General features: G+C 39.1%; 1 protein-coding gene across 1 annotated transcript in view; it reads right to left on the bottom strand.

The window, feature by feature from the left end:
- The window catches only part of CDK19 (cyclin dependent kinase 19), a 154,766-nt gene that overhangs the window by 4,938 nt on the left and 134,328 nt on the right, over positions 1-15,500 (bottom strand). The window contains 7 exon segments of the mRNA XM_014312044.2: positions 2,033-2,158; positions 2,161-2,184; positions 7,208-7,286; positions 8,778-8,875; positions 13,069-13,141; positions 14,305-14,374; positions 14,636-14,779. Coding sequence (XP_014167519.1) covers positions 2,033-2,158; positions 2,161-2,184; positions 7,208-7,286; positions 8,778-8,875; positions 13,069-13,141; positions 14,305-14,374; positions 14,636-14,779 — 614 coding nt within the window.

Below are 15,500 nucleotides of genomic sequence, written 5' to 3' on the forward strand. Positions count from 1 at the left end.
CTGCCCAATAATGCAAGATGCAAAATCACTTAGCCTGAGAAGTACTGCTCAATGGACAGGAGACTGTCCAGCAAGGTAAACCCCACCACATTCACATGATAAGGCTGGTTGTGTTACACAGTGTCTGAAACCTGAAATTTTTCTCAAAATTCTGGGAAATTTTTCAACTTCTAATGAAAAGAAAAAGAATTGTGATAAATTCTATGATTTTATAGGTGCTCTTTCTGGATGAAAAGCACCAGTTCACTATGGTAAGCAAAATACCCAAGGTCACATAAGGAAGGCTCAGTAAAATTCAACAAAGAGTTTTGCACTGTCATTTGTGGAAGCAACAGATATTGAGGCTGGTGAATGACAAAAAAAACTTCAACAGAGACTTCAGACCACAAGCTAAATGAAACTCAAAGCAAAGAGAATCTTCCAAATAAGATAAAATGGAATAAAATTACTGCCTTAAGACTAGAAGAATGCATTAACTTGCCCATACTTATTTTTGTTTCACATATGAGAATTTGTTTTTAATAAAGTCAGACTTAGACAAATTGCAGACATTCCTTCCTGGAACAGAAGATAATCAGCTAGAAGTTAAAGGCAGATAGCCAAACACAAGTGTCAAAATGAATAATCAGACCATACAGTTTAGTGAATGACACAAAAGAAACATACAGATCATGATTTTGATGCCTGTGCTGTTAAAAGTTAAGAAGGAAAGCGTCACAGAGGGCAAAAAAAATCTGAAAAAAAGAATATTTAGACTACTAGCAACTTGTAAGGGGGAAGTTTGCCAACAATTCAGAGAACTGGATAAGAATTCTATAATGGATATCATGAAATGCAGCACACCAGTCCTCAAAGTATAGACCAAACCAGACCAGCCATAAATACTGCGCACTCAGACAGATGTACTGATCTGTCCAGGCCTCAAACCTGTCTGGAACTTTTCAAAAAAGAAACCTGGTTGTCTTTCTCCTTAAATTGCCCTCAATGCCTTCATGATAATTTGTAACTAAAGGAGTTAAACAAAAATGGGAGAAATATGTCTGGCACTGAGTAATCAATTGTCTGTGGAGAAGGTCTGGAGGGCTAAGTCAAGACAATTGTAGAGCTGCTGTCTTAAATCCTACTTATTTTAACTTTAAAGCAGCCTGAAAAGACCATTCTCCAAGGTGGGACCCTCTTAGAGACTAAGACCAACAGAATCCCTAGCATCATTTAAAATTTACTCTTAATATCTAACATTTTAAAAATTTTTCTTTCAACTAATTACCGCTCCAGCAAGTATAAACTCGGGTAAGTTCAATGCTTTCTATATTTAATGTAAGTCACTTTCTCAATGGAAAATATAATTCTAGTAAGCAAAGACAAGTATACAAATTCAAAAATATTCAGTGTTTTTTTCCTTATGAATGCTACTGTACTGAAGAACACGAAATCTGTTCTACTTTGGTCACATTAGAAACAGTGCCTGTCTTTGTGCCCTGCCCTGGCATAAATCAAATGGATGAACCAAATTGTCATTCCTATGCTTACATGCATTTTTTTTTCTTTAACATTAGAAGTAGTCTTAGAAAGATACCAGAATAAACTACAGAACCACTCCATACATGTGACAACAGGAGGAATGAAATGGGAGAGCCTGGTTCTAACTTTGCTCCTTCTTCTCAGGATTGTCTCACATCTGTGCCTCACAGGGGATTTAATATTGCCAAGACTCGAGTATCCTGAAGTTGATGCAGTGCAGCATTCACATCCACTGGTTTCAGCAAGATAACTCTAAAATATAAAGTTAAGCAAATATTTAAGTGACTTCCTGGAGCGGACTAGTCCTCAACACTTCACAGGGTGCAGTAGATACAACTCAAACTGGTATTCTATTGAAAATTACTAATCACAGAACAAAACCTCAGCATGCCTCAGGTTACATCAAAAATTCATTAAAACGCAATCTGTTCTTGCAGCTGGGAAGGGGGGGAAAATGACATTTTGGCCCTTGGCCCTATAGTATCAGAAGCAGCAAAATTTCCAGAGGTACCTGATAATCTGAAGGCATGACAGGCCCGCCTGAGTTAGCGCCTGAAGGCCCTATGCGTGGTTTCTTGTTGGGAGGCACCTGGCTGAGGCCGGAGTCCTGGCTGTGCTGGAGCCCCGCGCCCGCGGCCGATGCTGATTCTGCTGCTGCTGATTCTGAGGGAAGAAGCCACACAACACGGTCACTTGCTGTGAGCGAGGTTTGTGAGCTTCATGGAGCTGCCAACCCCCTGTCACCGAGGGGGAGGCAGACCCTCATATGATGGGAAAACACAGCAAGGCTGAGTGCTGGGAGAAGTTCACCCTCAGTACAGACCTGCACACCTGTGGGTTATCCACCTGTGATCATTTTGCTTTTTTTAATGAAACAAGCTGTACTTAAACTGGAAAGACAGTCGAGCGCCTCTTACAGCTACCCAGGGGTCCTGGGTTGCAAGATATGGGTGGGGTTGTATATTCTGTTATCATCTGTTAGAGGTGGGGCAGTTATCTTCTGTTAATTGGGCAGATTTTCTTTATCTCTTTCACAACAAATCCTCCCTCTGGGAAGATATCTTCTGTTAATGGGCCACCTAGCCTCACTGATAAAATTACATCTCCCCATTGTGAGATGCTCCACCCAGGGGGAGGAGCCAAGCATTCCTACCTGGATATAATCTGGGATTTGGAACACCATAGGCAGCCTTTTCCACTGGATTCCAAGAGGAGCAGCTTTTTTCTCCACTGGAATCCCAGAGGAAGATCAGGCCCATCTACACTACCACTGAATGTTCAGAGGAAAACTACACCCTTCTACAGGATGATTGTTTCAGCAGAACCACACCTGTCACTGCAGGAGGATTGCAGCCACCATTTAATCAGACTGCTACCAACGCCCTGACCCACAGGGTGTCAAGTTGTATTCTAACTCTGTCAGTGGGTGTTTTTTGTTTGTACTATTGCATTTGTACTTTTAATTTTCTTAGTAAAGAACTGTTACTCCTATTCCCATATCTTTGCCCGAGAGCCTCTTAATTTCAAAAATTACAATTATTTGGAGGAAGGGGGTTTATCCTTTCCATTTCAAGGAAGGCTCCTGCCTCCCTTAGTGGACATCTGTCTTTTTCAAACCAAGACACCGGGTGCTCAGAGAGGATAAAAGGAACCTTTTATAAAGCAGTAATCACCTAATGAAATAAATCAAAGCACCCAGAATTCCACTAGTGCTCAGTGGCAGACATGGGGAGCCCAGAGTAAGTTGCTCTAAGTGGTTCAGCGGCCTTGTTCACGCAGAATCAAAACCAGATTTCAAATTTTCACTTTTCACCTGAAGAAGGCTGACAGCATTACTGCCAGAAAGGTAAGCACATTGAGACCAAAGGAATTTTATCATGTCTTCCTGGTTGCAAGGAAATTCTGTGGCAAAACCAAAAACAGGTTTCATTACTATTTTGGTTTCCCATGCTTTTAAGCACCTTGTAAAGAGTGCTGTACTGGGAATTGGGCCCAGCACAGTGCACAACATACAGGGTCAGAAAATCTTACTGAAATAGCAGAAAAGTGAAAATAAACCAGAAATGTTGAAGACAAAAGAGGAGGAAACCGCTGAAGGAAGAATCTGGCAAGGGAAGGAGGAGACTAGCAAAGGAAGAGAAGCCAGATAATTAAGATGACACTGGTTCCTAGAAGGAAAATAAACAGAGAAAAGTGTCACAGAAGGGGAAAAAAAGGTTAAGAGGAAAAACACAAGAACAAAAGATATTGAGAGCTCTTCTGGCTTCAGAAGGCTACAGACTAAAAGGAGTATTTGAGGAAGTGGAGGGAAGGTCAGAAAATGAACTGAGTACAACTCTGTCCTCCATGGTTGCAGTTCTGGGAAAGATGTCACTTGTTCATCATGAAAAAAACCTTCAACTGACATGGATTGAATTAAAAAACCTTGTTATCTTTCCCCAAACATACTGTAGGGAACATTCCAGGATAGGTTTGGGTTTTTTTTTCTGTAGAATATCTGCTTATATAATGACCAAAGTTTTAGTATGGCAGCCTTTTAATTAAAACCTTACTTTATTAGTTTCTCAGAAATTATGACAACCAGTTGCCACTAGCAGAAAATTCTTGATGTCCTCTTCACCTTGAGGCTTTTAGTTACCTCAGATAAATGACATAAAAGATCTGCATCTATGCCATTCATCACAATAGTATCCCAAGATACATTCCAACAAAATATGCAGTGATGTGTTCATTTAAGACTATAAAGAAGACTTGCATCTTCAAGAACTTAAGAGATGGCCTGAAATTCCATTCCACATTTAGCAAAACCCATAATGTATCCTCCTTCATGTAGTCCTCAAATCCCATCTCAGTCCAATTCTACTTCCTGGGAGATTTAGACCTCAGTAATCTAAAAAGTTAATCAAACCAGCTTGTAAAAAAAAAAGCTATCAAGAAGCAATTTATTTTTAATAATGGTTTGAGCTTCACTTACACAAACAAAACACCAATAACTAAGGTACATTTGTGTTACAATTCCATAATTTGTGTATTCATAGGAGTGTTTGGATGCAAGTAAGTTAGTTACTATTGGCTGTGGCATTCACATTCTCTGAACAGAGAGAGACATCATTTTCTCTCTCAGGGCTTTTTCCTGGAGAAGCACAGAGAGAAGAAGAGAAAAACAATTCTTATCTCTACTTGCTGCTCCTGTTGTTTTGCACATGTGGAATGTTTTGGAAAGATTGTTTACCTGAAGTGATTTGTCAATTGGATTCTGCTGAGGATTGTTTTGTTTCCTTGGCCAATTGGCTCAAAGCTCTGTCCTGGCTGTCTCGAGACAGTCATGAGTTTTCTTTAGTATTCTTTGTAGTATAGTTATAGTATAGTATAATGTAATATAATATAGTTTATTAAAGCAATTATTCAGCCTTCTGAATCAATGTAGTCAGATGCCAATCATTCCCTGAGTTGGGGGTGCCCTGTTTTTGATAATTGTATGAGCCGAAAAATTTCAATTTTTTAATGTGTAAACAAATATTGGAGGGACTCTCATAATTAAAGGCAAGAGCTTGTTGTAGGTCCCTGGTTTTGTGCTTCAGATTTTAGCACAAAATTTAGGTGACTAGCTGGAGTTTGCTCTAGTGTGGAACTACTACTGCTACTGCCTGGCTGGAGACTGAGACCTGCTCTGTCAGTCTCCAGCTGGGGCCTGGCTGCAGCACCCAACTGCATAAAAATGTCCGTTTTCACAAGCAAAAACCTTGTCCTCAGGTCAGTCTGGTTCATGGCAGCTCCTAAATGACTAAACTCATGAAAGGTCTACACTTAGCAACCCATTGCCATATGTCACCTCTCAAGCACAAATTACCAAAATGAAATTTCAGTCCTACCTAGAAACAAGCCAAGAAGAAACTTGCCTAACAGAATTGAAATTATAAAATTACATTTTCACTTTGTTTTACAAACCCTCATTTTAGTCTTGCTAACTAACAATTAACCATTTTGAAGAACAGATGCTTATGCTAAATTTTATTTAATTCAGATGTAAGTTCCAAATAAACAGAGACAACTTCTCCAGGTTTCCAAATGACTGTACAGATATTTACAGTTTTTAAAACAAACCAGTCTAAAAAAAAAAACAAAACCTTTCATTTACAATAACATCATAAAGCAACAAAACATGGAACAGATTCAACTTTCAGAATAGCCTTTACCTCCAGATTTTCTATACTGCAGGAACACATTCAATGAGTAATGTGGGACTTGTATAACCTAAACGGCCTAAGAAAAAGTTTAATTTGGAGTGTGCATGAATACCTGACTGTCCTCAACAATCTCAAAGACCATTTATATATCGGCTGTTTTAAATATAAACATGCCATTGTCATCACCCCTGCAACATTCCCAGGGAAAAGACAGATATTTCCTTTCAAGTACACTGACTAAAATATAAAAAAGCCAGAGTAATTTTAATTCATAAGGTTTCTTCTTGTTTTTTGAGGCTGTGAGAGTTGAAGCAAAACTAGTAACTAAATTACAATCAAATTAGTATCATGAATTTAATTTCATTTTTGCTCAGGGGTCTGTTTCCTCCTCTGGAAAAAAAAAACATCTGGAAACAAAAATCATGGATATTACCACTTGTTCCCAGTGAAGAAGAATCTGCAATACCAGTTCTGAAAAAAAAATTTGCTCTCAAAAATATAGGTTTAAACTCAGCTAGTTTGTCATGCTACACAGAAAATTGAAAACAGAATATTCATGTCCTCAAATGGTTTCTCCCAAAGAAACCATTTGCCTATGGTTGTGCCCTTCTCACATAGTCCTCAGATAACTACAGTTCAAGACTGTTCTCTTCACATTTGGCTAGCTATACATCACTGCTGGTGCCTCACTGTACCCTGTTCCATGAAAATAACACGCTGTTTCCTACACTGTGGCACTATTGTCCAGCCTTCCCAGCACTATGGGACAATGGCTGTGGTCACACAGTGCAGCTGAGCTACATGCACCAAGCAGAGCAGATTATGTTGCAAACACCCCAGAATTTATTATGCACACAAACAAGTTCTTGCTCATGTCTATGGGGCTGTGGAAAAGAGAATATTCAGAGCAGATTGTTGCCACCAGAACAGTTCAGAATCCTTACTACTCCTTTGTCTAAGGGCCCTTACAACACAATCAGGAAACTGCATGCAGATGGATGAAATGTTCTGATGTAGTGCCAGAAGCAGGCTGCCACTATTTATTTGAGACCCCGACAGCCATCTACATTCAAATGGCTGGATGGATGCCAGTCATACAATGAAAATGCCATTCTTTTCATGTGCTCACAACGTATTTTCATCATGTGATGCTGCAGGAGGTAGCAAGGTCTTCTTGGAACACAGCAGCTGAGATCAGGCTGCAGCTGACAGAACAGCCCATCCAGCTCATTCCCCACAGGTCAGGGCAAACCGTGCTGGTGATATCACCTGAGACACCCGGAGGCATCTGATACTTTTCAACTGTCTGAGAAGCAGTTTTAAGAGAGCTTTGCCTTGGAAACACATTTTTGTTAATTATTCATGTTTCATTTTTGGTCAACTCTGTAACATTTTGGTTAACTCTTCATGTTTCATTAGTTTTCATTTGGAATCATGATGCTTTCTTATTGCATACTTGAAAGTAAAAAAGCCCCAACCAAACAAGGAATTCACTATACCTTATCCCCTTTCTCTTCAGGTTCATCTTCATTGAGGAATTCTCTTTTTGGATACGGAATCTGACAGCCAGCAAACACACTGAAACACAGTAAACACCCCACAAATATGTACACATGGCATACATTCACTTAATACTATGTTAAAAACAAGTGCATATAACGTAACTTCATTTCTTGTATTTGACAAATCCTGTTTCCACAAGTGAGTGGCAGTGTGAGCACCCAAGATAGGTGCTGATTGTAATGTCAGATCTCTTTGCTATTGGCACAGGGCTATCATTTAGAAATCATGGCATGGTTGAACATGCCCAAATGCCAGAACGACCACTTGTTGATCCAGATGGTAAAATGAACAAACACAGTGTCAGAGGTTCCACAGCACCCAGTTGGAACATGTGTGGCTCACTGAATAAAGGGACTGATCCAAGGAGTATTAGTGTCTTATGAGCCTGCCTTGGCTTACAACAGGCTTCAGTATATTTGCCAATCACAACTGCAGAGTTACTTTCACTAAGCTTCTCAGGTCTTGTTTAGGAAAAAAAGACCACTTTAAAATTCATCTGACCAATGGAATTTGGAACATTCCTTAATGTTTATGGCAGAGACTTTACTATAATGTTATCCTGTAATCCATAGGGAGCTACAGTTCTCCACAGGATAGCATTAGATAAACACTAAGCAGAAAATTACTGGTAGATCTTGACCAGTATAAATTTCTTACATTTCTGTGCCAACATTCAGAATACAATTAACATGATGTGGTTTTTTAAAGGGTGTTAACAGTTCTTAATCTTGTTGCTATGTAGCGTAGAAAAAGAAATTTTAAAACCCCAATTAGTATCAACTAGACTCCTTTTTTATTCCAGTGACTGTTCCTTCCTTTTGCTATTGCCTGCTAGTTGAGGAAACAGTGAAAGCAAAGGTAGAAGTCTACCTGCATTAAGTTCATACAGATCATCATGCCATGCACCACCATGCTTCTGAAAACTGGGAAGAGAAACTGACAGTCTGCCAGCTGGAAATGAGAATGTCATCTGAACTTTTCATGACAACAAAATATTCTCTCAAGCCTTCTGAACAAGGGATTTGTGGGATTTTAGGCAGACATTTATCTCTTCACTTTAGGCAGTCATTTATCTCTTCACTTTTCTCATACTGTTACCCTGTGAAAAGAGGGCATGGGAATGGGCTATAGGTCAGAGAACTGTCCCACTCCTAGGGAGAGGCACGGTCAACCAGGCAGTGGAGAGCAGCGCTCTGTGAAGCTGTGTGAGGCAGAGATTGATTCACTAAATGCTGCAGTAATGTTGTAACTCTGGCTTTGGTAATATGTTCAGAATTACAACACTACTGTGGTACTGGGTTATTTTTCATGACCACTCAGTTCTGACGCCAGTAGATACAGACACTTCTGTACAACACTTGTAGCTTCTACTGAGCATGGCTGAGCTGCTACTTCTTGTGTACACAGGTAGGTATCTGTGAATTTTTCATCTGTCATGTCATTCCAGAGACTAGCATGAAGCAGAAAGAAGTCACCTCAGATGTTCATAGAAGAAGGAATACATACTCTGATGTAGGCAGAGGATCCTCTTGAAAGTAGGGGTCCTGCAAAGCCTGCTCTGAGGTAATTCTCTTTGTAGGGTCCATAGTAAGAAGCTTCTGAAGCTGCAAAGCATAACAATAAAAATAGAAACAGCTTATCAAACTATCATTTTTCAAACTATGACTTGTATGTCTTGGATTGTGGATTGCTAAACTATTTCTGGCTTGTCCAGACAAGCCTAAGTTAGCATTGCTTGTTCAGTGAAGTTCCCAAGAACTACAATGCACATCCATCAAAGTACTGTGGTTGTGAAGTACTTCTCACGTAATAAATAGTTAAGAGAATCAGGCTGTATTAATTGCTCAGGCTGCACCACTGCACTAAACTAATGCTTAATTCAGCTATTACAGGTTCATAAAACATTATTTCTAAATAATAGCTTTTTGTTGTGGTATATGTATAGCTTTTATATTGTTCTACACTGCTGACACAAAAGGAAAAAAGTGTTAGAATGGACTGAACACGTCTGATAGCTTTAGGGACGGAAACAATAAATCTTCATTTCTTGCACTGGCAACATTCCAGAATCAGAGCACTCTGCTGCTCATGCAGCTCCCAAACCCACTCTAATTGGTACCGAAATGAGAGGGAACAGACCCTTCCTAGCAACCTTTCTTCCTTGCTAGGAGGAAAACAAGCACAAATTTATTAGTTAGAATTCTTTGGACTGCAGCAGGCTATGAAAGAGGATTACAATATATTAGTAGTATAAAATAGGAATACTAGGCATATCACATAATTTAAAATAGTTACTTATTTATCACATCCTGATAAACTTACAGTAGTAAATTTGGGTGCTCACATTATACACTATCCTGCTCTTACACAATACTCTTTCAATTCAAGCCAGTACTGAAAATAAATTTCCTTCTGTAAAGGACATCTCAGCTCAAACTCTTTCAGGTCTCCAAAAAAACTGCCTGGATATTCAACAAAAGAATGTGATTTTGGCATGGGTATTTGGGGCTTTTTATTCCAATAAATTAAAAACCTGACATACAATTCTATATTCTATATATATATGCTACAGCAAACAGCTTCAGTAAAAGCACTCATCCTCCTCAAGAAAGGAAATACAAGGAACAATCTTTTTCAATAGTTGTAGGTCTCAATAGGTCTCAATAAGGTCTCAAAACTCTCTGTACTTTTGCCATTTCCTTCCCAACTCTTATTCACATACTTTATAGGCCACAAACCTCAAAAGACTCACAAAACAGACCCATCTGGGCTGTCTCTCCACCCATTAGTTCATTTGCAACTAGCTCCTAAATGTGTTCCTGCTGCTTGCCTAGAGATACACCTCAAGCTATTCCTGCATTGTATACACCTGGAGGGTTTGAATGGGCACTTATTTCCTGTGTTTTTGAGTGGTGAGATAACTCTTAACCCTACATTTTCTGTGCATCTTCACAAACTGAACTTCTAATGATATGTTGGCTCTCTACAGAGTGACCTCACACAACACAATACAGACAACAATTTGGTATTCAGTATCTTTACTTCAAATCACCTCTCCCTACATGAAAATTTTTTGCAGCTAGAGCAGCTTCTGGCCCCATTACAGGTTATGCAAATTTCCCAGTTCCTCCACAATGACTTGTAGAGACAAAAATGCATTATCTGTACAAGGCCACTCCTGATCTTTGGTACCAGATGTCAACGTTGACAGAAGAGTACAGGGCACCAACCTCTGCCCCCTGGACTCCTTCCCTTAGCTTTCCTGCTTCATTCCTGAGGATACAATCAGCTAGCCCATTCCAAGTAATACCACACACAATCACTTCCAGCAAGATAACCTGCCTGTTGGTGATGCTACTGTGAACCAACTTCTTTGAGAAATTCTGATTATCTGTAGCTTCTGGTAAAATGAATAAAAAGAAAAAGTCTGGAGACAATTTGTTTTTAGGGCAGCAGCTGCTAAGAACATAGCAAACGAAACCAATGAGACTAGATTTCATCAAAATCTCATACTTCCCAGCAGGTCTCAAGCTCTTAGGCTCCACTGGCCTGACATGACAGCTATGTTTGTAACTTTTCCAGGACAGCAAGAACAGATGCCTCTTCTTGAATGGAAAACATTCTGCCCTTCATGTAGACATTATCATTCAATGTCAATCAGCAGAATGGCATAATATCGTTCTCTTTGTCAAGAGTCACTTGCTATCCTGCACTGATCTACTTGATGCCATCTGTTCCCCATGAACCACACTTCCTGTACTCATTAGCACAGTCACAATCAATGACTGCTACAAAGGAAACATCTTCAGAGGTCACCCTGCAAGAGGGAGATCATCTCATAAAAATACCTTGGATATGAACAAAAAGTTTTAGAGAGTCTGCTTCACAATATACGTATACCTCCAATGTACAGCAGTGAGATATCAGGAAGGTATCCCATACTAGTGGCCATTATTATTCAGAGCTTTGGGAGACTGACCTATTTGAGATCAGAGGCTGATCTCAAGCAAGACCACAAGCAAGCCTTCGCCTTAAGTAATGAAAACAACTAAATTACAAAAGGCTATCACACCACACCACGTCCAAGAAAAGGACCAGCTAGTGTGGCAGAGCTTGGAAAATGCAAAAGGCTTAAGTCCTTTAACTCAGAGGTTCAAATCCTCTCCCTAGCTTAACTCAAACCATCTCCCATGACTAACTACCCTCTCTTAATCAACCTCATCATAGCCCTCACCTATGCCCTTCCAATCTTAATTGCAGTAGCCTTCCTCATGCTAGTAGGGTGCAAAATCCTAAGCTATATACAAGGCCGAAAGCGCCCAAACATTGTTGGCCCATTCGGGCTCCTACAACCTCTAGCAGATGGAGTAAAACTATTTATCAAACAACCTATTGGACCATCAACATCCTCCCCAATCTTATTTATCGCAACTCCAATACTAGCCTTACTTCTTGCAATCAATCTGAACCCCATTGCCCCTTCCATTCTCCTTAGCAGACCTTAACCTAGGCCTACTCTTCCTATTAGCCATGTCGAGCTTGGCAGCCTCTGTCTCTGCAGCTGATCATTAAGCCACCTTTATCCACTCCTTGAACTGTGAGAAAAATCTACCAAACTACCTTACTTAGAGAACTAAGTCTTTGTCACATTGTTCAGGAAGAAGAGCCAAGTATGTTTGGTTTTGTTGTTCTTCAAAGATCTGGTTAATATTTCCCCCAGGAAAAGCAGCCAACCCACCCAAGATGATTCTCAACTCAGTGTTCAGCCTTAGAGAATTAATAACATAAGCTGACAGCAAGCAGGTTTTCTGGTGGATTCCACTTTTGGTAGGAAAACATGGAAATTCATGTGCTAACTAATGATGTCTCTTAAAATTGTCGTCTTTTCAGTTAGACTTACCCTCCAGGTGATTCCAATGTGTGCCCAGTAAGTTGAGTTTAAGAAATTTTAATTCATTTTTCTTCAAGTCTCACTCTTCTTATGGAAACTCTTCCTTTCCACCTACTTGGGACCAAGCTATTCTGTTTCCACAGTTATTTGTGTCATCATCCAGCAGCAACTAATGAGTCAAAGAGCAAATCTTTGCCAGGACATAGAGAGATGACTGCTATGCTGAATTTGTAACTGAAAACAGACCACTGAAAGTCAAGCTGCACCAAGAGCCTCATTACAGAGCTCCCTGTACACAGCATTAGCAAAGTCACTTTGAACTTCAGTCCTAAATTTAGACAGCACTAAGTCATCACAGAGACATCCAGAAATTATGCTGTATTAGACAGAGCAACCCTGTGTTGGCCTACAATGGATGACTCAACTAGGCAACCAGCAAATATATGTTTAGGGATTTTGTTTGGAATCATCCCCAGAACAGTGGTGGACTACTGTCAGAGGGAAGAAAAAGAAAACCAAATTACTACAGGAAATAAATTTCTCCTTTCCTCTTCCCTTTCTTCACAAAACTCTTTAGCTTTTGGGGGCTCTTTAGGTCTCTGAAGCCACACAGAATCAAGACACATATTATACTCACTTTCTTATTTGCACAGCAGACCTAAAGGTAAGGCTGCGTATACAAGTGTCTTGCAGATCTTAACTAGAGAAGACCCTCAGATCTTCAATTCCAGCAGTTTAAGCAATTTGTGTATGAAGAAAACACATTTCAAAAATGACCAGTTAGTGATAAATAGTTTTCTTTAACATTGGTGTTCATTAGAATGAGAGAGGTAAACAGACACAGATATTACCCTTAGAAATGCAATTTCATTCCCGTCATCACAGCAATTTTCAAGTTGCACCTACCAAAAGAAAAACTTTGCTGTCAGGCTTGACTTTGTGTTTCTCCATGTATTTTATGAGGCTACTATTGGCATATCTGAAAAATATGTTAAAGAAAAACATGTCTAAAATAATAGTGCATTAAAAACATGGAACTCTATCAAAGTGACCACAGAAACATCTCCCAACCCCCAGGAAGTAAACTGTAAAAAGAACTGCTATCAGAAGACATGTCAGATATTTATCTAGCAGTTGCACACATAAAATGTGCTTTTCACCAGCAGGAGTGCTATCAACTGTGTAAAGATTATCTCCATGAAACATGCAACTTTTATAGGGTATGGATAAGCTGTTGATAAGGACAATGACAGAGACACAACTTGAAGCTGATTCTATATTTTTCCAAAGCAACTCTGCCACAGAAAGCATTCAGCAGCTCATCAAACCTCAACATTCAAGCTATTGTTTCTGGTTAGAACTTGGCAGAGCAGTTAAGATTACCATTCTGTCTCCCCAGCCTCCAGAAAACCATACAGTCCTTACAGCTCCCAAGCTCAAAACTGCCCTAAATACCTATGACACATGCCTTGCCTTTAATTTACAGCTCCAGAGGTTATCTACAGCCATTTTCAAACAAAAGAAGCTTCATATTTTGTGTAAAGCCAGTGTAATGAATCCATGTCAGAGCTGGAAACAGAATCCAAAACTCCCAAATCCATGTCCTCTACCTTACTTTAAGGACTCCTTACCAGCTCTGATCTATTATCACCACTTGACTTAATTTAGCCAAAGCACCAGGAAACAGTATAAGTGGAAAATTCTCAGATCCTGGACAGGCTTTGAATTGCAACCTATTGAACATGTTACCTTCAATAGAAATTTCTGTCCAATACATTGCTGCCCCCACATATCCACTTCTCAAGAATACCAGCGCTTCCCTATTCTTCCTCACACAAAATGAACAACATTATCTTGAGTATGTAATAGAAATGGGTTAAGGAAGCTCATTTGTCTGTGCCTGCCATAGATTAAATTATAGCAATCCCTTCTAGAGAAATGAGGAGGCCACTCAGTTCATGTTCTTAACAAGCAGCTGAGGGAGAGAACACAATTATGTAAACCAGCTAATTCAAACAGGACAGCTGCCACAGTATTAGAACCCAAATACTTCAAAATCCCCTACCCAAGAAGTCAGAGCGGAGGAGCTGATCTCTGCCTTCCTCACACTCAATGAACTGTTGTTACATGATCATTACTTACGTTGTTCTTCTAAAATCTTTCTGAAGAGTTGGATATTCTGGCATCTTTCTTATGTCTTCCCAGTCTTTATCTTCAGTAGTGTGGAAAAAAGAAAAATCATTTACAATTCTGAATGTGTTGGTTAAGTAATACTCAGGAAGAAATAACTACAGGAGTTGTTTGACTTCCTGTTTGTTGGCCAGTGCTATTGTTCTTTAATTGCCAGCATTTCCAAATCCATCAAACTGACAGTTTCTTCATACCTATACAAACAACTAGTAATTTCCTTAAGGTAAAAACCAACAAACAACTCACTAGAGTTATGTCTGCTGCTTTAATGAAAATAAATTACCTGCAGGGAATCCCATTACACTGAAAATGCGGTCTAGCTGATCGTGATGAAAAGGATTACTTGTTTTGATGTCCTCCTGGCGACAGTGAAATATAGGTTCTGAAGTCAATAGTTCAGCAAATATGCAGCCAATTGCCCAAATATCTACAAAAGAAGGACAGTAATTAATGAAAATTTGCTGTACTCAATTGCTCTGTTTTTTGTTTCTGTACAATTTCTCAACCTGTATAACCACATTAAGACAAAACGCTTCACATTTAAAAACAAGGCATTAACATAATACATTAAAAAGGGTAAAATCTGGAGATATGCTTTCAACCAAAATTAAACTCTCAAAAGCCAATTTGCACAGTGGCAGTCCAGCACTTAAAATATTCACAGTTATGTCAGAAACCTACACAATATTTGCTTACAATATATATTAAAGGGCATTCAGCTGATCAAAGATACATTGAAATAATACTGCTACCCCATATTTCAGAACAATTCCAAACAGATAATTGAGAACCAAATAAATAGTAAGGAGAAGATTAATGGCTCACATGTTTAACCAAATGGTGCAAGCTAGTTAAAATGAGGAAAAAAATCCCAATTTTAATCAAGTGTAGAAGAGTGAGTACAAAACTTTGAAAAAATTAAAATCCTACTTGACAACTGACTCCCACAGCAACAATACTTTAACTGTATCATCTACATCTCATGTACATAAAGAAAACAGCATGATATTTGACAGTTGGACTTGATGATCTTGGAGATCTTTTCTCCCTTAATGATTCTATATACTGAAAGAAAAAAACCCAAAACTTCTATTTCATAAAACTCTCATTAATATAATTTTTTAGATTAAATCTATGGTGGACCAAAA

This window comes from Geospiza fortis, unplaced genomic scaffold (assembly GCF_000277835.1).
Source record: "Geospiza fortis unplaced genomic scaffold, GeoFor_1.0 scaffold98, whole genome shotgun sequence".
Lineage (NCBI taxonomy): Eukaryota > Metazoa > Chordata > Aves > Passeriformes > Thraupidae > Geospiza > Geospiza fortis.